General features: G+C 44.6%; 2 protein-coding genes across 6 annotated transcripts in view; both read left to right on the top strand.

The window, feature by feature from the left end:
- LOC126334563 (extracellular sulfatase SULF-1 homolog) overlaps positions 1–24,843 on the top strand; it is a 1,305,433-nt gene that overhangs the window by 354,250 nt on the left and 926,340 nt on the right. The window lies entirely within an intron of this gene.
- LOC126335893 (uncharacterized) overlaps positions 1–24,843 on the top strand; it is a 137,516-nt gene that overhangs the window by 99,994 nt on the left and 12,679 nt on the right. The window contains exon 6 of the mRNA XM_049999364.1: positions 19,458–19,640. Coding sequence (XP_049855321.1) covers positions 19,458–19,640 — 183 coding nt within the window. The remainder of the gene's footprint in view (positions 1–19,457; positions 19,641–24,843) is intronic.

Below are 24,843 nucleotides of genomic sequence, written 5' to 3'. Positions count from 1 at the left end.
TGGTATAAGGCACATGTGGCCTCCAGTGGCTCGTTACATAGTATTTTCACCCCGTTTGATTCCTCGCCGCCATTTATATTTGTATGACACTGAAAATGTCTGCACAACTTTACAATTACATGCATACTCCTGTCACCATACGGTACCCTGCAGGGGGTATCTTGAACAACTGCTAATCATTCCTTTTCCTTATGAGCTCTGATTTTTCTTATCCTGTCTTCGCGGCCCATACGCAAGTTGTAGAGGGTGGTTACTATTGCTAAACTTTCGCTATTTGAGCCAGTGTATACAGAAAACTACTTTCCTTCCCATCTTTATAGGAATGATGTTCAGACTACATGCTGTAGGATTTGCGTTGTTACTACTGTTCGTGCCGGTGTCAGCGTGCATTACAGTTTCTCACTCGTAAAGCTAAACAGCAGCAATATCGCTGCTGCTCTTGGTGAGTATCGGGACTGAAGAACACGAGTCGGAAGGACGAAATAACTGGTGGTTTGGGAATCGCTCTTGGGAGAGGCCGACGATCAGTTGCAGCATAAATTGTTGGAGAAGTCTCTGTAGATGTGAATGCGAATGCTGCAATCAATGTGCGGTCTTCAAGCAGTGCACGAACTCTGTCACTACAGATGAACATTCCATGGTCCACCGTTCCAAAACTGTTGCGAACAATTGTGAAATGGTGTATGAACAAACTTCAGTTTACTCGCTGACTTTCACCACGTAACCTTTGTAATCTGGAACATAAACATGGTATACAATTAACAAATGTTACCCTCTCATACGGAAATTAAAATGTGTTTTTTTTTTTTCCAATGGCTTACTCGTTATTTCTCTTCCGCGTATCCTTACAAATGGTTCCATAAAGTTTCATTGCCGTACGATCACTAGATTTTCATGGTGGCCCTCTCAAGTAGCGAAAGTTGAATTATAGCCACCCTGTACGTTGTTGGCACCGGATCCTTCTGCAGTTTGTCGTAACTGCTGGTTCTATAAACTTTCACAGTCTTCCCTCCAGGAATTCCCATTTGAATTAGAGGCGGATTTCCGTAACAATCGCGTGCTGATCGTACCTACCGGTGACAAATCTAGTAGAATGCCTCTGAACTGCTTACATGTCTTCCTTCAATCTGACCCAGTGGAGGCCGCAATAACTCGAGCAGTACTCGGGAATGAGTCGCTCACGCGCTCTGTACACGATCTCCCGTATAAATTAGTCACACTTTCCTAGAATCCTCACAATAAACCGAAGTAGTCTGTTTGCCTTCGCTGCTTCCAATACATGTTACACCCAGGCATGTAAGCAAATAGCCGCAGTTTGTAGCTCTCGCTATCTGTCAGATCGTTTGTGTGTAGAGAACAAGAGTGGTCCCGTCACATTTCCCTAGAACATTCCTGACGATGCTTTTGTCTCTTATGAACACTTACCGTCAGAGACAACTTACTGTGTTCTATTACTTAATAAGTTTTCGAGCAAATCAGATATCTGAGTACAAATTGCACAACAATGTAATTGCCAACGGTCTGTTCTGTATTTTCTGTTATAAACGATCTTGTTCAGTTCAGTGGCGGTACTCGATGTTGGCGATAGTTGTAACCCCTTTATTCTTAGCTCTCAAGTTTGCATTCAGCACTGCTCGGTTTTGTGTCGGGCTTGGTTTTCTGCTAGTGTTTAACGGTGATAAAAAGGTTTACTGACGAAGAGTTCACTGAATGAGTTGAAAGAGTGGGACAATGGCGCTATGCTGAGATTTTCCACAGCGATGGCAAACATTTCACAGAGAGGATCCGTGGCTGTTGTAATCGTAGTTATAAACATGCTTCTGCCCTTAGTGTCCGTGTTAGTATGACCTTTTTGGGAAGAGAGAGAAGTGTTACGGGTAAGGTGAAATACACTTTTAGAATGTGTTAAGACTATCGAAGACATCATGGCATATTATGAGAATATATTCACCCAGTTGTACAGTGGCGCAGGGAACGTTGACAGTGATAAGTGGCTGGAGATTATTAACGCTTGGCGACTTCAGTACTACATGTTGATACTACAATATGAGCGCATCAGCTTAAATAACAAAATAAGAAAACAGAATAAAGGTGAATCGCAGCACAATCGATGTTCTCGTCGTATATCACCGGCGCAACAGTCTTCTCATGCACCGCCGTCCAGGGGCACACACGACGCGTAGTATTCTGTTGTGCACAGCCAGCGCATTGTTCACTGGAGACAAGATACCAGGCAGCGTGGCTCCCTCGCATCGGGAACTCGCCGCTAGCTGACGCCCGAACTCCACAGAAGGCTACGCCATTGCTGGACTTCAGAACTTGGAGCTCTCTCCGTACTGCCCACACTGGCGTCTCTGCTGGTCCTTCCTCGTCGGCTCTCCGCAGACTGACTCCACCTTCCAGCACCCTAGCTGACAGCGGCCGCTTCATCCGCTATTCATACGGGGCGGCTAACAAATGTCTCTCTCTCGTCTTGCCACTTGCATGCTGCGAGACACCGGGGACTGCGTTGCTACCCGACCAGCTGCTGTTAAGTAGTTCTGATACACTAAATACTCCGTTGTTTGGTTTGCACATGATTAGAGTCGCACATTATTCACAGTTAACTCATTGTGTATTTTACACTGAAGGGGAAAAGAAAGTGTTAGAGGCATCCGTATTCAAATACAGAGATATGTAAACAGGCAGCGACTATATAATACACTACGTGTCTGGCACAATTGATTACTGCTGCTGCAATGGCAGGTTATCAAGATTTAAGTGAGTTTGAAATGGTATTATAGTCAGCGCACGAGCAATAGGACACAGCAACTCAAAGGTAGCGATGAAAAGGGGGTTTCCCGTACGACCATTTCACGAGTGCAGGCTACCGTGAATCTCATGAATCGGGTACAACATCAAATCTCTGAAATCGCTGCGGCTGTAAAAAGATCCTGCAAGAACGGGACCAACGATGACTGAAGAGAATCGTTCGGCGTGTCAGAAGTGCAACCCTTCAGCAAGTTGCTGCAGATTTCAGTGCTGGGTCATCAAACTGTGCTGGGTCATCAAAATGTATCAGCGTGCGAACCATTCAACAAAAGATCATCGATATGGGCTTCTGGAGCGGAGGCCCACTCGTGGACGCTTGATGACTGCAAGACACAAAGCTTTACACCTCGCCTGACATTGGACTCTTGATGAATGGAAACATGTCGTCTGGTCGGACGAGTCTCGTTTCAAACTGTATCGAGTGGATGGAGATGTACGGGTATGGAGACAACATACAGGGACCGTGGATTCATGATGCTAACAGGGGACTGTTCAAGCTTGTGGAGGCTCTGTAATGGCCTGCAGTTGAAGTGATATGGGATCCCTGATACGGCTAGATACCACACTCACAGGTGACACGTACGGAGCACCCTGTCTGGTCACCTGCATTCATTCATGTCCGTTGTGCATTCCGTCGGACTTGAGCGATTCCAGCAGGACAGTGCGACGCCCCGCAGTTCAGAATTGCTAGAGTGGCTCCAGGAACGCTTTTCTGAGTTTAAACACTTCTGCTGGATACCAGACATGAACACTATTGAGCATATCTGGAATGCCTTGCAACGTACTGTTCAGAAGACATCTCCACCCCCTCGTCATCTTACGGGGCGGGCATCGGTGGCCGAACGGTTCTAGGCGCTTCAGTCTGGAGCCGCGCGACTGCTACGGTCGCAGGTTCGAATCCTGCCTCGGGCATGGATGTGTGTGATGTCGTTAGGTTAGTTGGGTTTAAATACCTCTAAGTTCTAGGGGACTGATGACCTCAGATGTTAAGTTCCATAGTCATCAGAGCAGTTTGAACTCTTACGGATTTATGGACAGCCCCGCAGGATTCATTGTGTCATTTCCCTTGGGCACTACTTCAGACATTAGTAGAGTCCATGCCACGTTGTGTTCCGACACTTCTGCGTGCTCGCGTAAGACCTGCACGGTATTAGGCAGGTGTACCAGTTTCTTTGACTCTTCATTGCATATCTTCACTCATTTTCTAAGCGGATCCCGCTTCCATTTTTTAGGGAAATCTGGTGAGACACTGTTCGCATATGTAAAGAAGGCGATCGTTGTGATGTAACCCCCGATACGTATGCAGCGAACCCTGACCAAAGTTACTAGGAAAACTGTCGTAGTGTGTGCATACTTATGGTACTCTACGTTAGCCTACGCTAGTTTTACAGCTCTAGATGTCAGCTTACTGACCGTTACCGGTCTCCTCAGGTGTACACTAAAAGAGAGCAGACGGTGCCGCTGACGGCCGGCCAAGTACGAGAACCAGCCGCGATAGAACGAAGGCGACCCTATACAGCGCCCCCTCTGTTTACCGACGCCGCTCTCGAAGTCTTTCCTGCAGATACTGCGCCGGCCGCGGTGGTCTCGCGGTTCTAGGCGCGCAGTCCGGAACCGTGCGACTGCTACGGTCGCAGGTTCGAATCCTGCCTCGGGCATGGATGTGTGTGATGTCGTTAGGTTAGTTAGGTTTAAATACCTCTAAGTTCTAGGGGACTGATGACCACAGCTGTTAAGTCCCATAGTGCTCAGAGCCATTTGAACCATTTGCAGATACTGCACACGGCCGCCGGCGCTGGCTCCCTGCCGGGGCCGCTTCGCTCCCTGTATCAGACTGTCTTCGGCTGCCACTTACTGCCGTTCATCACATCGCACTGGTGTTGCGCTCGGCTTCGTCGAAATTTCACGTGCTCTTCAGCCAGCTACGACACATCACCAGCCCTGGCGCCAACAGTCTAGTGGCGTGGGGCTTGAAGTGGGCCGAAAGCCCCTACATCACAGCACAGTACTAAGGAAGAGGAGCCAACTGAGAATTTACTGAAGGTTTCGCTGTCAGTCAGTTGACAAGCTGGAATAACGGAAGTGCACCACCAATAGCAACCTACTAACACGTTAACTAATTCCATCCGAACAGTCCTTGAAGGCTCAATGGTCACCCTCAGCCGATAGGCGTACTGGATGCGAATACGAGGAGCATGCGGACAGCACACCGTTCTACCCGCTGTTGCCAGTTTTCATGACTGGAGCCGCTGCTTCTCAGTCAAGTAGCTCTGCAAATGCCCTCACAGGGGCTGGCTGCACCCAACATGCCAACAGCGCGCGGCGGGCTCCGGACGGTCACCCATCGAAGTGCTAGCCAAGCCCGACAGTGCGTAAGTTCGTTGACCTGACGGAAGCCGGTGTTAGCAACTGTGGCAAGATCGTTGGCCCAGTAACACCCTAGCAACAGAATAACAGATATGTTTTCAGTGTCATGTTACCTTAGTCGTACATTTATTATCTTCAGCTAAAGTATTTTTGTAATATCTGATAAGAGTTACACTCCTGGAAATTGAAATAAGAACACCGTGAATTCAATGTCCCAGGAAGGGGAAACTTTATTGACACATTCCTGGGGTCAGATACATCACATGATCACACTGACAGAACCACAGGCACATAGACACAGGCAACAGAGCATGCACAATGTCGGCACTAGTACAGTGTATATCCACCTTTCGCAGCAATGCAGGCTGCTATTCTCCCATGGAGACGATCGTAGAGATGCTGGATGTAGTCCTGTGGAACGGCTTGCCATGCCATTTCCACCTGGCGCCTCAGTTGGACCAGCGTTCGTGCTGGACGTGCAGACCGCGTGAGACGACGCTTCATCCAGTCCCAAACATGCTCAATGGGGGACAGATCCAGAGATCTTGCTGGCCAGGGTAGTTGACTTACACCTTGTAGAGCACGTTGGGTGTCACGGGATATATGCGGACGTGCATTGTCCTGTTGGAACAGCAAGTTCCCTTGCCGGTCTAGGAATGGTAGAACGATGGGTTAGATGACGGTCTGGATGTACCGTGCACTATTCAGTGTCCCCTCCACGATCACCAGAGGTGTACGGCCAGTGTAGGAGATCGCTCCCCACACCATGATGCCGGGTGTTGGCCCTGTGTGCCTCGGTCGTATGCAGTCCTGATTGTGGCGCTCACCTGCACGGCGCCAAACACGCATACGACCATCATTGGCACCAAGGCAGAAGCGACTCTCATCGCTGAAGACGACACGTCTCCATTCGTCCCTCCATTCACGCCTGTCGCGACGCCACTGGAGGCGGGCTGCACGATGTTGGGGCGTGAGCGGAAGACGGCCTAACGGTGTGCGGGACCGTAGCCCAGCTTCATGTAGACGGCTGTGAATGGTCCTCGCCGATACCCCAGGAGCAACAGTGTCCCTAATTTGCTGGGAAGTGGCGGTGCGGTCCCCTACGGCACTGCGTAGGATCCTCTGGTCTTGGCGTGCATCCGTGCGTCGCTGCGGTCCGGTCCCAGGTCGACGGGCACGTGCACCTTCCACCGACCACTGGCGACAACATCGATGTACTGTGGAGACCTCACGCCCCACGTGTTGAGCAATTCGGCGGTACGTCCACCCGGCCTCCCGCATGCCCACTATACGCCCTCGCTCAAAGTCCGTCAACTGCACATACGGTTCACGTCCACGCTGTCGCGGCATGCTACCAGTGTTAAAGACTGCGATGGAGCTCCGTATGCCACGGCAAACTGGCTGACACTGATGGGGGCGGTGCACAAATGCTGCGCAGCTAGCGCCATTCGACGGGCAACACCGCGGTTCCTGGTGTGTCCGCTGTGCCGTGCGTGTGATCATTGCTTGTACAGCCCTCTCGCAGTGTCCGGAGCAAGTATGGTGGGTCTGACACACCGGTGTCAATGTGTTCTTTTTTCCATTTCCAGGAGTGTATTACCCCTACTGAATCGCCATAGTAAGATTTTTTTCGGAAATTGATTTGACCATAGTATCTGTCAAGAGCCGGCCGTTATGGCTGAGCGGTATTAGGTGCTACGGTCAGGAACCGCGCGACCGCTACCGTTCGAATCCTGCCTCGGGCATGATGTGTGTGATGTCCTTACGTTAGTTAGGTTTAAGTAGTTCTAAGTTCTAGGGGACTGATGAAGACGGATGTTAAGTCCCATAGTTCTCAGAGTCATTTGAACCATCTGTCAAGACACAGTTTATAGATTTCACATACAAAAGGCCTCAGGACGATACATCGTTAAGCTATTTGCTAACTTGAATAGTTAAACAGCTTCACGTACACGGAAGGGTTCCGCTTCGATATCATGGTAGATGGTATTCCGGGTTCCTTCAGCTCATGACAAAGGTCCGATACTTTCGTTAGTGAAGCTGTGCACCATTCCATTCTGGCTACAAAAAAAGTTGTCAGTATGTAAATTGTTGACATTTTTGTGTTGCATTAATTTAAGAGGTAATTTATAACACCCTCGCACTTTTTAGTATATTACTGCCCATTGTATCCTCAAGTTCTGTACTTCACAGAAAAGGCAACCATTGCGAAAAATAAACTTGAACGGAAAGAATGCCAGCTAGGCTATCATTGATCGTCATTGAATAATTGAGTATACTGTACAACAACGGTTTGAAAAAAACTGTAATAAAAAGCTAATTAATTCAGTGAGGCTAGCTAAATCTCTTAAGTATGTAACAAAGATTCATGGTAATATTAGTTACTAAATGTTTAATTGCGGTCACCAACCGATGCTTGAGCAAAAGTTATGAATTAGTACCTGTTTGGTTGAAAGTAATGTTACGTAACAATTACTGATACGTTTTTAGTCGGCAACATTAAATGTACGCGTGTAAACTCAAATGAAAATGTCAAATATAGCACAGGGCGACGCGTTCAAAACAGATGCCTTGACACGCTAATGACATAAATGGAAGTTAATAATTACTGTAATAAACGCTTTAAACTCTTTGAAAACAAATATTTATTAGCCACCAGCAATTCGTAATATACTACAGATTTACAACGTTAATCACAAAATGTTAACTGTGTCGAGGTTTTGTGAGGTAGTACCCCCGATCATCCAGCATTTCATACCAACTTGTATAGCACTTACAGTCAAATTTATATTACAAATAGCACCGATCACTACCAACAACGCCGACATTACCAAAGCCAAAGTTGTCTATACGTACATGAAATATATAAAATAAAATCACTTTTGTTGACATGTAGGCGAAGTGTAATTAAGTTCGGTATTTAAAGTTAAGTTTAACAAACACTGAATTTCTTTCTCAAATCATTTCGGAATGCAATTAATGTGTTTCAATGAATTGCGGTTAATTATCTGCACTTCTTATTTCTTGACTTAGTTAAATATAAGTTTTAATGGCAGGTGCATTTAAGTTCTTTCACGTCAAATAATATGTAACATATGAAGCGGAAGTAACGATACAGGAAAATATCCTACTGATAGTTGACGGCCTTGATGAATAATTAATGCTGAATGTTAATTATAGTTAACCAGAAGATCTTTCAATGTTGTAAATTAATGAATTAACGACACTGACAAGTTTTTCACAAAATTACACTTCTAAATGGTACAGTCTTACTTTGTGGTGAGTTTGAAATGGGGCAGCGTAATCCATTATTCCGATTGCCAACATTTCTCGATTAGACCAAACACTGTGAATCAGATATACGCTCGGTCATTAAACATTTATAATGCATTGCCACACGTTGGATGTCACACCGACAGTGCTCTTCATTACTTGGGTTCGCTCAGTCGCTTTGCCCATGCTCGAACACTGTCCACTTGCAACTCCCTCTGGCCTGTTTGCGGGGCGCTCTCGCCTCGACGATGTTGCTGCGCACTCTTAGTACTGCCTCTTGATTCTACGACAAAGTGGAAAGGACATTCGCATGCGCAAAACGAGAATTTTGTCCGCAACATCTGCTGCAACTCAAATCACGTGACACTTTGGGCATTTTAGCCCATCTAACGCCTAGCGTATTTTGAGTGCTATTATTTCCCTGACACTTTGGATAAGCATTTTACAGACAACTTAACAATTTGTTACCAGGAAGTGAAGTTGGCTTAAAGATGTGAACAGCAGTGGTACTGTGCTTTCGCGCCACAGTATCATAGCTCAGATTCCACTTTATTTACGTTTTTTTGACGGGATAAGAAGTGACAGTCCCACTATTTTTTTTTTTTTTTTTTTTTGCTTTTTCTGTTGCACTTATTCATATTGTCGAATCTCTGTTCTAATTAATTACGTTACAACGACATAGTGTAGGAAACTGTCTCGTGCAGAAATACTTAGAAACACACAAGGGCTTGAAAACCTGCATAAAGTGGAGGAAATAAATAAGACTGTCACGTATAAATTTTATTTTTATATCAACATAGCTCCAATATACATAAACTGACTGGCAGTTTACTCAAACACACTTGCAAATGTATCTAGCACTTGCCTCGTAAACTCATGAACATAAAATCGCAGAAATTATGTCTTCAATACAGGACTACAATATCCTCGATATTTTTCAACATAAAAAGTGGCCAGTTACCCATTTGTTGCATATACCTACAGAAAGTAACCGGTTCACTTTTCACGTACTTCTCTTTACATCCGTAGCTGTACCATAGCTATTATTGAAACTCAAACGTACTTAAACATATGTAAAACAAGGTGAATACGTGTAATATTCAAGTTTCGCTACTACCGCAAATTGTAGACAAGCAGCGTCGCTCAAAATCACGTGACTAGACCACTTCGATGTGCTGTAGAATACGACCATTCCATAGATATACAAGTTGTTGTTGTTGTTGTTGTTGTCTTCAGTCCTGAGACTGGTTTGATGCAGCTCTCCATGCTACTCTATCCTGTGCAAGCTTCTTCATCTCCCAGTAATTACTGTAGCCTACATCCTTCTGAATCTGCTTAGTGCATTCATCTCTTGGTCTCCCTCTACGATTTTTACCCTCCACCCTGCCCTCCAATGCTAAATTTGTGATCCCTTGATGCCTCAGGACATGTCCTACCAAACGGTCCCCTCTTCTTGTCAAGTTGTGCCACAGATTCCTCTTCTCCCCAATTCTATTCAAAACCTCCTCATTAGTTATGTGATCTACCCATCTAATCTTCAGCATTCTTCTGTAGCACCACATTTCGAAAGCTTCTATTCTCTTCTTGTCCAAACTATTTATCGTCCACGTTTCACTTCCATACATGGTTACACTACATACAAATACTTTCAGAAACGACGTCCTGACACTTAAATCTATACTCGATGTTAACAAATTTCTCTTCTTCAGAAACGCTTTCCTTGCCATTGCAAATCTACATTTTATGTCCTCTCTACTTCTACCATCATCAGTTATTTTGCTCCCCAAATAGCAAAACTCCTTTACTACTTTAAGTGTCTCATTTCCTAATCTAATTCCCTCAGCATCACCCGACTTAATTCGACTACATTCCATTATCCTCGTTTTGCTTTTGTTGATGTTCATTTTATACCCTCCCTTCAAGACACTATCCATTCCGTTCAACTGCTCTTCCAAGTCCTTTGCTGTCTCTGACATAATTACAATGTCATCGGCGAACCTCAACGTTTTTATTTTTTTTTTTAGATATACATACTCTATAGATTCCACATAATGCAATTCCCGCAGCTTTGCGTTTCTGCTATAACATTTTATAATATTGTTTTTGAATAGTTTCTCACAAATACACGTCCGAATTCTTCAGTTAATGATCGTTATCAACAAAATAATAAGAAAAATGAATTTATCTTCAGAAAATTAATATCGGAATAGCAAAATAAAGTGGTAAAACTAATTCAAATGGCTCTGAGCACTATGGGACTCAACTGCTGTGGTCATCAGTCCCCTAGAACTTAGAACTACTTAAACCTAACTAACCTAAGGACATCACATACATCCATGCCCGAGGCAGGATTCGAACCTGCGACCGTAGCAATCGCACGGTTCCGGACTGCGCGCCTAGAACCGCGAGACCACCGCGGCCGGCAAACTAATTAGGAGGCGCTGTATTTTAGTGTTTCAAACTGTTCTGACTTCATCTCAGATTTTGAGTGAGTTTTCAAAATTTGTGGGAACAGTCGGCAAAAGTCTTTGTGTGCTGAAAACGGTAAAGGAGATTGCAAAAAGTTATAGCAACCGCGAGTCTGAAAAATCAACTGATTGAACGGTCAGACTGCACTGGATGAGGTCGCGGCAGCATCTGGCGGCCGGCAGACCTGTCATCGGCGATCACGGGCCGCCTCCTCATAAATATGAATACCCTCCTCCAGGGCCGGTACTCCCCATCTGATGGGAGCAGGGCTGGTAACGAGCGACCATCTGGCGCACAGCTGCTACCCCGTGCATTACCTGAGGATGGGTCCGCGTGAGAAACGGCCGCAGCTCTGCTGTCGCCGACATCATAGCTCTCGCTCTGCTGATGGAAGAACTCAGCGAATCGTGTGGTGAAAGATGCGTCAGAAGAAGAAGAACGTCAATGAAGCGTGGCGGGTAAGAGAGGTACTAATGCGACAAGTGGGAGTTAGTGAACATAGGTCACGTACGAGAGTTATAGATAGCGATCTTCTTTTTCATGGTTCTTTAAAAGGGACAGGTATGAGGGATCGTTTGTGCGCAACAGTGCACAGTACCGGTACGTTTCAAAAAGCCGACTGCGGAATTTCGATCTTCACGCGGTCATATCTCTGGTTCTATAGATCACAGAGATCAGAACTAGCGTGTTTTGGATAACCTTTGCCCCAGTGACCATTTATATACGTATCGAAAGAAAGGGCATTCTGCAGATATCGTACAGTACAGGGTCAAAAATTAAACACTACACGCTTCTTCTAGCTCGGGCAAACTGAGAAAATCGGTTAATTCTTTTGTAAAAAGTTTTGCTCGGTGTTAAGTCACAGTGAGGTAAAACTTTTTAAAAGAGTAAACCACCATTTAACTTTGTACTACTATATTTATCTTTCGTACTATCCAGATTTCAGTTTTTATGCCATTATCAAGAATAATACTAAAAACAAAGTCAGTGCAAAAGATAAATATGGTAACACACAGTGAAATGGCGATTTACTCTTTTAAAAAGTAATTCTTTTGTGTTAGAGTGGGCCTTAAACGCCTTACGAAAGCACCACTTGTTCATGGGCAGTTCCTGAGGAAACCCTACGAAACTATGATTTTGAGTACGAAAATTATGAGAATGGTCACTTCGATCATTTCTGTTCGTGGGACATCGTCGAAATTTTCAGCATTTGTTGTTAAGGCAATGTTCTCTTGGAGTTTAGAATTTTTTTCAATATTATTATCAGTTAACGAGGTGCAAGGATTCAAAGTAACTGTACTTCGTAAAATATGGACCTAATATCCGGTCTGAGGTGTAAATGTAGTTTTGACTGACTTAGTGAAGGCAAGGGTTCTAGGGTCATGACAAGGGTTCTGAAGTTTCCAAGCTACGTTTTAGTTGCCATTTTTCACCAATAAAACCGTATGATTTGCTGACTCTGTGCAATAGGCACTTCGGACCTATACAGTCTGTCTTGACCAAGAAATTATTCGATGGTGGCACGTGGCGCCGTAAGAAACTTGAAGAAAATTATTTTTTATATCAAATTCTTTTTACTGGCAAATCAGATATCACATTTGTTGATATACTGTAGGGAAGCCTAAAAACATTGTTCATTTTTATGCGTAGTAGTGTAGACTGAATTTGCACCAGATGAGAGGCGATTTTGTTTTAACTTCATATTCTGCGCACTTATTTGTTGTTTATGAGTTTCAAAGTATGTAAATGTGTCGAAGTATATAAAAACACTGTCAAAACTTCACTAACATACAGAATTAGTTTCATGTAAGGACAAAAAAGGAACTTGCGGGGAAATGAACCTACTGCCATATAAGGCGAATATGCTTATCTTTAAAAGGCACTGACGCAGAAGTGAGGAATTAGCTTTCTCAATCTTCGTTGCGCCTCTCTAATCAAAAATTTTTTCATGAGAACATCTTCACACATCTTTGTGCTGAAAGAGAGTAGCAAGAGAGAGTGGCAGTGGAAGAGACAGTGCCAGTGTGAGAGAAAGAGAGAAAGCGGAGTGAAAGAAAAAGAGAGAATGATGGAAGACAATAGAAGTGGGAGCCAATGAGAGAGGAGATTGTGATGGTCAGTGAGAGACAGCTGTGGTAGAAGAGAAAAAGTGGTAGATGGAGATGGAAATGTTGTTGTTGTTGTTGTTGTCTTCAGTCCTGAGACTGGTTTGATGCAGCTCTCCATGCTACTCTATCCTGTGCAAGCTGCTTCATCTCCCAGTACCTACTGCAACCTACATCCTTCTGAATCTGCTTAGTGTACTCATCTCTCGGTCTCCCTCTACGATTTTTACCCTCCACGCTGCCCTCCAATGCTAAATTTGTGATCCTTTGATGCCTCAAAACATGTCCTACCAACCGATCCCTTCTTCTAGTCAAGTTGTGCCACAAACTTCTCTTCTCCCCAATCCTATTCAATACCTCCTCATTAGTTACGTGATCTATCCACCTTATCTTCAGTATTCTTCTGTAGCACCACATTTCGAAAGCTTCTATTCTCTTCTTGTCCAAACTAGTTATCGTCCATGTTTCACTTCCATACATGGCTACACTCCAAACAAATACTTTCAGAAACGACTTCCTGATACATAAATCTATATTCGATGTTAACAAATTTCTCTTCTTCAGAAACGCTTTCCTTGCCATTGCCAGTCTACATTTTATATCCTCTCTACTTCGACCATCATCAGTTATTTTACTTCCTAAATAGCAAAACTCCTTTGCTACTTTAAGTGTCTCGTTTCCTAATCTAATTCCCTCAGCATCACCCGATTTAATTTGACTACATTCCATTATCCTCGTTTTGCTTTTGTTAATGTTAATCTTATATCCTCCTTTCAAGACACTGTCCATTCCGTTCAACTGCTCTTCCAAGTCCTTTGCCGTCTCTAACAGAATTACAATGTCATCGGCGAACCTCAAAGTTTTTACTTCGTCTCCATGAATTTTAATACCTCCTCCAAATTTTTCTTTTGTTTCCTTTACTGCTTGCTCAATATACAGATTAAATAACATCGGGGAGAGGCTACAACCCTGTCTCACTCCTTTCCCAACCACTGCTTCCCTTTCATGCCCCTCGACTCTTATTACTGCCATCTGGTTTCTGTACAAATTATAAATAGCCTTTCGCTCCCTGTATTTTACCCCTGCCACCTTTAGAATTTGAAAAAGAGTATTCCAGTCAACATTGCCAAAAGCTTTCTCTAAGTCTACAAATGCTAGAAACGTAGGTTTGCCTTTTCTTAATCTTTCTTCTAAGATAAGTCGTAAGGTCAGTATTGCCTCACGTGTTCCAACATTTCGACGGAATCCAAACTGATCCTCCCCGAGGTCTGCATCTACCAGTTTTTCCATTCGTCTGTAAAGAATTCGTGTTAGTATTTTGCAGGCGTGGCTTATTAAACTGATAGTTCGGTAATTTTCACATCTGTCAGCACCTGCTTTCTTTGGGATTGGAATTATTATATTCTTCTTGAAGTCTGAGGGTATTTCGCCTGTCTCATACATCTTGCTCACCAGCTGGTAGAGTTTTGTCATGACTGGCTCTCCCAAGGCCGTCAGTAGTTCTAATGGAATGTTGTCTACTCCGGGGGCCTTGTTTCGACTCAGGTCTTTCAGTGCTCTGTCAAACTCTTCACGCAGTATCGTATCTCCCATTTCGTCTTCATCTACATCCTCTTCTATTTCCATAATATTGTCCTCAAGTACATCGCCCTTGTATAAGCCTTCTATATACTCCTTCCACCTTTCTGCCTTCCCTTCTTTGCTTAGAACTGGGCTGCCATCTGAGCTCTTGATATTCATACACGTGGTTCTCTTCTCTCCAAAGGTCTCTTTAATTTTCCTGTAGGCAGTATCTATCTTACCCCTAGTGAGATAAGCTTCTACATCCTTACATTTGTCCTCTAGCCATCCCTGCTGAGCCATTTTGCACTTCCTGTCGATCTCATTTTTGAGACGTTTGTATTCCTTTTTGCCTGCTTCATTTACTGCATTTTTATATTTTCTCCTTTCATCAATTAAATTCAATATTTCTTCTGTTACCCAAGGATTTCTAGCAGCCCTCGTCTTTGTACCTACTTTATCCTCTGCTGCCTTCACTACTACATCCCTCAGAGCTACCCATTCTTCTTCTACTGTATTTCTTTCCCCTATTCCTGTCAATTGTTCCCTTATGCTCTCTCTGAAACTCTGTACAACCTCTGGTTCTTTCAGTTTATCCAGGTCCCATCTCCTTAATTTCCCACATTTTTGCAGTTTCTTCAGTTTTAATCTACAGGTCATAACCAATAGATTGTGGTCAGAGTCCACATCTGCCCCTGGAAATGTCTTACAACTTAAAACCTGGTTCCTAAATCTCTGTTTTACCATTATATAATCTATCTGATACCTTTTAGTATCTCCAGGGTTCTTCCACGTATACAACCTTCTTTCATGATTCTTAAACCAAGTGTTAGCTATGATTAAGTTGTGCTCTGCGCAAAATTCTACTAGGCGGCTTCCTCTTTCATTTCTTAGCCCCAATCCATATTCACCTACTATGTTTCCTTCTCTCCCTTTTCCTACACTCGAATTCCAGTCACCCATTACTATTAAATTTTCGTCTCCCTTCACTATCTGAATAATTTCTTTTATTTCATCATACATTTCTTCAATTTCTTCATCATCTGCAGAGCTAGTTGGCATATAAACTTGTACTACTGTAGTAGGTGTGGGCTTCGTATCTATCTTGGCCACAATAATGCGTTCACTATGCTGTTTGTAGTAGCTTACCCGCATTCCTATTTTCCTATTCATTATTAAACCTACTCCTGCATTACCCCTATTTGATTTTGTGTTTATAACCCTGTAGTCACCTGACCAGAAGTCTTGTTCCTCCTGCCACCGAACTTCACTAATTCCCACTATATCTAACTTTAACCTATCCATTTCCCTTTTTAAATTTTCTAACCTACCTGCCCGATTAAGGGATCTGACATTCCACGCTCCGATCCGAAGAACGCCAGTTTTCTTTCTCCTGATAACGACATCCTCCTGAGTAGTCCCCGCCCGGAGATCCGAATGGGGGACTATTTTACCTCCGGAATATTTTACCCAAGAGGATGCCATCATCATTTAATCATACAGTAAAGCTGCATGTCCTCGGGGAAAAATTACGGCTGTAGTTTCCCCTTGCTTTCAGCCGTTCGCAGTACCAGCACAGCAAGGCCGTTTTGGTTAATGTTGCAAGGCCAGATCAGTCAATCATCCAGACTGTTGCCCCTGCAACTACTGAAAAGGCTGCTGCCCCTCTTCAGGAACCACACGTTTGTCTGGCCTCTCAACAGATACCCCTCCGTTGTGGTTGCACCTACGGTACGGCCATCTGTATCGCTGAGGCACGCAAGCCTCCCCACCAACGGCAAGGTCCATGGTTCATGGAGATGGAAATAGTGGAAGTAAAAGAAAGAAGAGACAGTGGAAATTGGAGGTGTCTGCTTGGAGGTATCTGAAGCCCCCTCCCCCACCCCTCACCCGCTCCTCGCTCCTCCCAGACCGGCGAACCTGAAAAAAATTTTCCCCCCTTCACCCACAAGTTAACGTTTCTCAATCTACAGGTCGAAACCCCAAGCACAGTATCCCCAAGAACATGTATGGAGAGGAGAGAATGACCGGCCGCTGGTGGCCGAGCGGTTCTAGGCGCTTCAGTCTGGAACCGCGCGACCGCTACGGTCGCAGGTTCGAATCCTGCCTTGGGCATGGCTGTGTGTGTTGTCCTTAGGTTAGTTAGCTTTAAGTAGTTCTAAGTTCTAGGGGACTGATGACCTGAGATGTTAAGTCCCATAGTGCTCAGAGCCATTTTGAAGGAGAGAATGGTGTTTGACGAGAAAGACAGCAGACTGTAAGCGGGAAAGAAAGAGACATTGGTAATGGGAGAGAAAAGGAATTGTACAAAGGTAATGACAGTGGGATGGAGACATTGAAAGTAGCGAAGAAGGAGTCAGTGATATGGAAGAGCGAGGGAAGGGATGAAGACAGTGACATTGGCAGAGACTGGTTGGAGAAAGTCCCAACGGAAGGAAGGAAAAAGATGACACTGGGAGAGAGACATATATAGGAGTGGCAGTGAGAGGGAGATGCTGAGTATGGAGGCTTCGCTACATAGAGAAACTAGGCAAACGGATTTAGAATGTTTTATGCTAAAATAGTGAGAATATGTTCAAACGATGTAATTTTTGTTGAGGAAGATGCCATGAGGATTGAGGTGCAGATTGTCAAATGAACATAATGATAAGAAGATAAAGGAAAATAACAGATTATTGAAATGACAATGAGTGTAATTACTTCAAATTGCTAAAAAATGAGCAAAATAACATATACTTTCAAATGTTTGTTAAATTTGATTTTGAGGTAGAAACGTTTGAAATTTTTCATGGAACTGACGCAGTTTAAATGTTCTGAGAGGTGACTACCTAGACCGTCCACTACAAAGCTCTAATTAGATTAGATAGATTGTGGGTAATAGTCCGTAACCCAAGTAGATCCTAGAGGCGTATTTATTCTGCGTGCTTGACCAGGCATCGAACTGGATTTAGACTTTTCAGTGTTCCAACTGAGGGAAACATTCAGTTGAAGTCTTAATCAGTGACCAAAAAATCACATTTTAGTGCAACTTCATCGAAGAGTGAAATTTTTAGTCTACAGTCGAAATCTTTAATCTTCATCCTTGTGTATCTCACGAACCGTCATTTCTGATGACAATTTTTCGCTGGAACACTATCAAAGTTTCTTATGCCTTTGCATTAGTGCAGCGAAATAGTTACTTCTTATAATTCATTAAATAGGAATTCAAAGTATTGAAACCATACTTTTTAAGGCATTACAAGATGCACAAACATGTGAACATCTTTCTATTCTTTTAAATGGAAATGAAAATCGCGTGAAATCGGCGTATACACCGATCGGCATTTCTTTCCACTATGAACACGTGATGTTTCGTTATGATCTGATTCTAACGTGTTCTTTGTCCACTGACGGATTGCGCACTAGCGTTCTGTATCTAGGAAAATTGTGTTAATTGAAAAAAAAGTAACAGCTGGTACTCGCACTACCGGTTTGGCAATCTGTTAGGCACTGTAGTATTGTTAGTTCCCGGAATGACATTTTCACACTGCAGCGGAGTGTGCGGTGGTATGAATCTTCCTGGCAGATTAAAACAGTGTACCGGACCGAGACTCGAACTCGGGACCTTTGCCTTCCGCGGGCAAATGCTCTACCATCTGAGCCACCCAAGCACGACTCACGACCCGTCGTCACAGCTTCAATTCTGCCAGTATATCGTCTCCTAACTTCCAGACTTCACAGAAGCTCTTCTACGAAAGGTCCCGAGTTCGAGTCTCGGTCCGGCACACAGTTTTAATCTGGCAGGAAGTTTTTTTAGTATTGTTCGTTGTTTTCATGTAATTACAATAAGGGATACGGCTTTACAACGACGGCCGCCCCATGCTGAAAGCTTCTTAACATTTTTATATGTGTAGTCCAGCATATGGGTAAGAAAGATTGTGATATAATGGATGTAAGAAGTTGGTAACTTTGTCTAGGTGGTATTCTGTTAGCCTGAGTTGCGTGGGAAAAAGAAACAACTTCCTTACTTATACAATTTATTTTGTTGTATAGGTTTTATTAACTTTTAAAACCGGGTAACCAATAGCTTTAAAGTAATCAGACCAATGAATGAGTGTGACAGCTAATGCCCGAAGCAACTAAATTCTGAATTGTACTAAATAAATCTCCCATGTGGAGAAAATGGCTATGAGCCATTATGATGGTGAGAGACAGAGTATATGACAATGGCATCGAGGAAGTAAGAGAGAGTGACACTGAGAAGAGACAGGAGGAGCAGGCAGGAAGGTAAGAAGGAAGGAGTGAGGTATTAGCCGTAAGAGAGGGAAAGAGGGAAACAGCGACAGTGAGAGGAGACTATAGTAATTGGACGGAACGAAGGGGACAGACACAGAGAGATAATGACAAAAAGCCAGGTTGCATAAGTAACTGAAAAAGACAGCTGGAATGGAGGGTATGTGCGATTTAACAGCGATGCACTAGTGGGTGTGAGTGAGTTACATTTAGGGCAGCTTGTGGGAGTCTGAGGTGAGCTGCATTTTAAGAGGAGCGCCAATATGCTCTCATGCCCAGTTTTTGGCAAAAAATCTTTGAAGGTGTTGAGGAAGACTGAATGAGGCAGTTGGTACCCCACTTTTCAGACAATAGTCTTTTAAATTGACAGGAAAATATTTTTTTGTCCTTCAATAGGAGAATTCTTCAGCTGGTATGCACATCTGCTGAACACTACATAACAATCGTCTGCTGCATAGCAAACGTGCTGATGAAATGCCGTGGAGTATGCAGCCACCTTTCACTTTCATGGCAGCTATCATTTAGTGTTTTTATGAGCTGTCTGTTGTTTATATGGGGCGTATAGGACGTGGTGTGATGTCGCGTGTCATCCTGTTGCAGGTGGGTGCCGTCGCGCCGCCCCCAGAGCGCGCAGCTGTGCTGTGCTGGAGACGTGGACTCGCTGCCGCCGCCGCCGCCGCCGCCGCCGCCCGCCCCCGCCGCCCCCATGACCAGACCAGGGCAGAGGCCGCGGGGTCCGCCCCTGCCCGCCCGCCGCGGCCCACGCCTAGCGACCTTTTAAATGTAAATGCGGGGTTGAAATTGGTGGCAATTAAATTTTAGTGCCGCCCAGATACTTTATTTGCCGTATTAATCACTGTGTGTGGGAAGGGTGGCAGGAAGTGAGTCGTGGGGAGGTGTCCGACTGCTTGCCGACCAGTGCGCGCTCCACTACGTCACGCTCGGTACCCACCCCTTACTCGCTATAAATATTTATCGGCTGTTGCTCCATCCGGTCTTACCTTGTAACTTGTCGGGTCGCATCAAGCTTCCATTTCACCTACAGGGCGCTGTTTATAGGTCCGGCTTCTTTCGTAAAGACTGACATTTCCGTCACAGTACCGTTGTACTGAACAACACTATTGTTCAATGATGTATCGTACTGTGTGGCTGGTCCCTGCGGAGGTTCGAGTCCTCCCTCGAGCAGGAGTGTGTATGTTTGTCCTTAGGATAATTTAGGTTAAGTAGTGTGTAAGCTTAGGGGCTGATGACCTTAGCAGTTAAGTCCCATAAGATTTCACACACTTTTGAACATTGTTTTGATGTATCATACGTGGAACAGTTGCGCCTTTCTAGGTAAAACTAACTGTGAAATGAAATAATGGAATGTAACGAAATTATACAAATGGCTCGACGAGGATGAAATCAGTGAAGATGCAGCGACATGAAATGATGTCATAGCAAACAGACCAGAACTTCTGAACCGCCTTTGTAATTAAAATGTCGTGACAACCGAAATTTGTGTCATATCGGTATTTTCCGCGTTCCGCTAGCAGCCACCTGAACAGATTGGCTGTGGATTGGAGGCGATCTTAGACAACGTAACTTTCACTTTAACCGACGTCTCTACCAGTTTTTTTCGAATTCAGCCTACGTGTATACCTCGTGCCAGAATAAGTCACGATTCTCCAGCATGCGCGTCGTGCTTATCTCTAGGACAGGGCTTCCCTACCTTTTCAGCTGGCGGACCCCTTCTTCAGTAGAAAATCCAAGGCGGACCCCTAGTCAGTCAAGGGCACAGTAACTTTAAATTTCAGAGCGAAACGCATGGGAACTGAAAGCTTCTTAATGGAAGTGCCATGTTCCCAATGACCCCCCCTCCCCCCCCCCCCCCCCCCGAAGTATCAATAGTCTTTGGTTTAGAGATGAATGAAAACAACTTGAAATTAACGACCCAATTTGAATTCCCACTGTATCCAGACACTTAGTAGTGGCTTTATTCCCTTTGTTCAACACACTATAGCCTGATTAAAATTACTTGGTAATTGAAATTTCACACGATGGAACTGTCTTTCTCAAAGAGCAATCAACGTCATGTCCAAACTGTTCGTTGTTGACAAGCTGCCGCTTATGGTCTGTTCACTTCCACTATTTGGCTACTGTGTAAGGGGCATGCATATTTCGTAACAGTCGTGCGTACGTCTTTGTGTGGGTGGGTGGGTGTGGTTTTACGTGAAATCCAAAGAAAAATGTTCAAATGGATGTAAAGCCTTCCTTTGGTCGTCCTCCCTCCTCATTCATTTCAACTGGAAACTTGCCTTGTTGTGAAGGCGATGGAGAAACTGCAGCCTTCTTCAATGATCCTGACTCCAGCCACCGATCCATGTTAGAAGTAATGAACTGGTCAAAAATAGACTTACGAAATAGGTAGTGCAGTGACAAAGCAAGTTTAACATTTAATGATGCCTGGGGCCGCATACGTGCCAGCGAGCGCTGTGATTGGTCGACAAAGTTCGCTCTGCGCATGCGTAAAAGGTTTCAGCGCATCTAGCGCCGTGAGCCGGCGCACAAACGACCCCCGTATTGTTGCTAAACAGTCAATCAGAGAAGCCGCATTCTCCGGCGCTAAACTGCGTATACTTTCTCAGTTAGGAACCGAAAAGGGCGCTTGGGGATACGACTTAAAGTAAAAGTACACATGTTTTTCACACGAAAAAAAGACAGTGCAGAACTAGATTTTCACATTTTTATTCAATAATTTTACTCATTATTTCACACGATTTGATGACAGGTGGCCGCGGACCCCTAGAAAAGAGCCGGCTGACCCCTAATGGGTCCGCGGACTACAGGTTGGAAAGCTCTGCTCTAGGAGAATCTCTGACACAGTGTTCGAAAATAAAGGGTGGAGAGACAATGACAACAGAACTTTGTATCAGGCATGGAGGTTTGCAAAGAAAGCCTAAGAGTTAACCTGATTAAGTACAGAAATCAGTATAACTGGTTTCACGGTCTAGTTACGAAACATTCATTATAAACCAAAGCAAAAAATGGTTCAAATGGCTCTGACCACTATAGGACTTAACTTCTGAGGTCATCAGTCCCCTAGAACTTAGAACTACTTAAACTTAACTAACCTAAGGACATCACACACATTCATGCCCGAGGCAGGATTCGAAGCTGCGACCGTCGCGGTCGCGCGGTTCCAGACTGAAGCGACTAGAACCGCTAGGCCCCTCAAGCCGGCTAAACCAAAGCGATTGCACCTATAAGGATTCTGTGCAATAGAACAATGCTACCGACTTACGAAGAAAAGACAAGTGAACGGAATGATTCGGACCTCAGCCTACAGCTCTGCAATAAACTGACGCAACCAACTGATTGTAGCAAGTACTGTTGAAAGTTCATCAGTGAACTCATAGGTGAGTCCGATAACGGTCTGTGACAATTCACACCCCAGTTGGTTTGCGTCACTTCAAACACTTGCGCAACAGTCGTCTACAGGTCTGATGTCTTATAAGGAGCGCCTAGTTTCAACCACTAAAGCCATATTTGAGGCCTGACACTTCGGCAACAGCACGCAGAGCAGAGTAGCCACGCTCCGCACGTAACGCACGCGCAATGTCTCACGTCATTCAGCTCGCTCAGACTCGCAGACTATTAGATGCGCAAAGATGGAACTAGCAACGGTGTCTTATGGGAGAGCTACACTGCGTTCTCATTTTAGTTTTATTTGCCGTAAATAAATTTAAGATGATTACGGATAGTTTACGAAAATGGATCTCATGACGACGTTACCGAATTTTAGACGTGCGGAAAATATTTTTGCCATTGAATTTAGGTGAACGCAATGTGGGACTGAAATATTAAGATTACATGATATTTTCATTTGCTTCAACCCGGGACTTTGTCGGAGATCTCTAACACGAGATAAATTGCGTTAAATGTGGCTCGTGATGCCGCAACCGCTTATGAAAACCTCAGCGGTCGCTGTTTGGTTTCATTTCGAGAAACAGAGTGCTTGGCTTCTAATTAACCCATGTTTTTGCCTGCTTGTCGACTTCGTACAAGAGGAACTGTTGTTTGTGAAGAAACATGATCCGTAAGTTCCAGTTTTTTTAAGTGTACTAATTACTTTCATGTTTCGACGCTGATGCCAACCATCTCCTCCTTTGCCTTTACAATGGTTGGTGTTCTGTGAACAACCTCAGAATCTTTGGGAGCATTATGAAAAACAATTATTGACGCTGCACAAACCATTTATCTCTAGTGATCTCGTACGGCAGTCCCCTGGCGAAGGGGAAGAATATTTGACGAATAATTTGCTTCTGACGCTGCGCAACAAACTATAGTGATAACGTATCAAATATTAATCCTGCGCCGCGCGGGGCAGCCACGCGGTCTTAGGCGTCCCGTGACGGTTCGCGCGGCTCCTCCCGTCGGAGGTTCGAGTCCTCACTCGGGTATGGCTGTGTGTGTTGTCCTTAGCGTAAGTTAGATTAAGTAGTGTGAAAGCTTAGGGACCGATGACCTCAGCAGTTTGGCCCTGTAAGGTCTTACCACAATTAATCCTGCCACAGTAAGAAATGAGAACGAAAACGATCCCTCGAGACAGTAAGCCACCTGACAGTGGGGCGTAGAGCGAGCAGGCAGTGCTGTGGTGGTGGTGGGGGGGGGGGGGGGGGGGGGGGTCCAGAGACTGCGGGCGGCCGCTAGTCTCGTGGTATTGGCTGAACGCGTGCCGAGTCTTCCTCGTGAACTTCACCACACTATGCCCTTCGTAGCTTTCCTAGAGTGATTTAGAACAGACCATTCCGTAGCGAATAAAGAGCATGTGACCAGTTGTAGGTGTCGAAGACTACGTTCGACGCCTGCTTTCGGAGTGGTATCAGTGTGGTATCATACATTGTGTTCCTGGAATTGAATAACGAGAGTTCGTGACAGATCCCAGTTGGTATCAAATAGCGGCTCCAGACACTGGTTCCACTCGCCATGTGAAACCTTGGTCTCAGTATGGTTGTAAGAATAGAAACCGGTTACCAACATTTCACAAAAAAAACAGTCCTGTCACAAATTTATATTATTTCTAGTTGTTAATGCGCTGTTGAATTACTTAGTGGAATAAAAACGCTGACTGAGGCGTTAAGCGTTTAAATCAGAACACTTGAAGGAACTACCTAGATTATTTCATCGATGGAGACCACAACTTATCTGTGAAGACTTGGCGCGTGAAGCTAGCAATTCTCTGTCACTTTTCTTTGGTAAATATGTTCATTTCGCCGTTACCTTCTTGGTTTCAGTCCACCTTCAGTTCGCCACGCTTTTGTGTATCATGCAAACGAAACCTTCATCCAATTTTCGTCTAGTTCATCATGCTGGGCCTTCAGATCTATTTCTTCGCGAGTCTTTGGGCATGGTAGTACTGCTTAGTGAGACCGCACAAGTAGCTGTCCGCCACATCGAAATTCACTGGATAATTAAAACTGTGTGCCGTACTGGGTCTCGATCGTGGGATCCTGGTCTTTCGAGAGTCTCCACCGACAGAGCTATCCAAGCACGACTCTAAAGCCACCCTCACGACCTTCCTCCCAGTACCCCTCTCCAACTTACAAACAGGGTGGAAATTCGTTCTGGAAGCAGAGAACAGTGCCGGGAAAGAGTTTGTAAATAGAACTGCAGCGGTAGTAAAGGCAAAGGTGTCGTCTTCGCGAGGCCCGTGACTTAAATTGGCGTCCAGTCATACACATTTGGGTTTTCATCAAACTTCGTCGTCAACGATAAGGCCCCTATATTCCTCACTCCCTCAGCGAGCTTGTGAAAGCCACCAAGTAGACACGAACAGAATACTTGATGAGACTGGAAAATAAGAGCCGATCAGTTACTAATTTAAAGCTTATTAACCCCTTGCCATGGTTTCGATAACTACAGATTTGTGTTCTTCAGAAGGAAAGTGGACCCCCAAATACCAGTAGCTGAAATGGATAACTGAAGGTAGCAGCCCAAAACTGTG

This window comes from Schistocerca gregaria, chromosome 2, assembly GCF_023897955.1.
Source record: "Schistocerca gregaria isolate iqSchGreg1 chromosome 2, iqSchGreg1.2, whole genome shotgun sequence".
NCBI lineage: Eukaryota > Metazoa > Arthropoda > Insecta > Orthoptera > Acrididae > Schistocerca > Schistocerca gregaria.
This window is presented reverse-complemented; position numbering and strand designations above follow the sequence as displayed.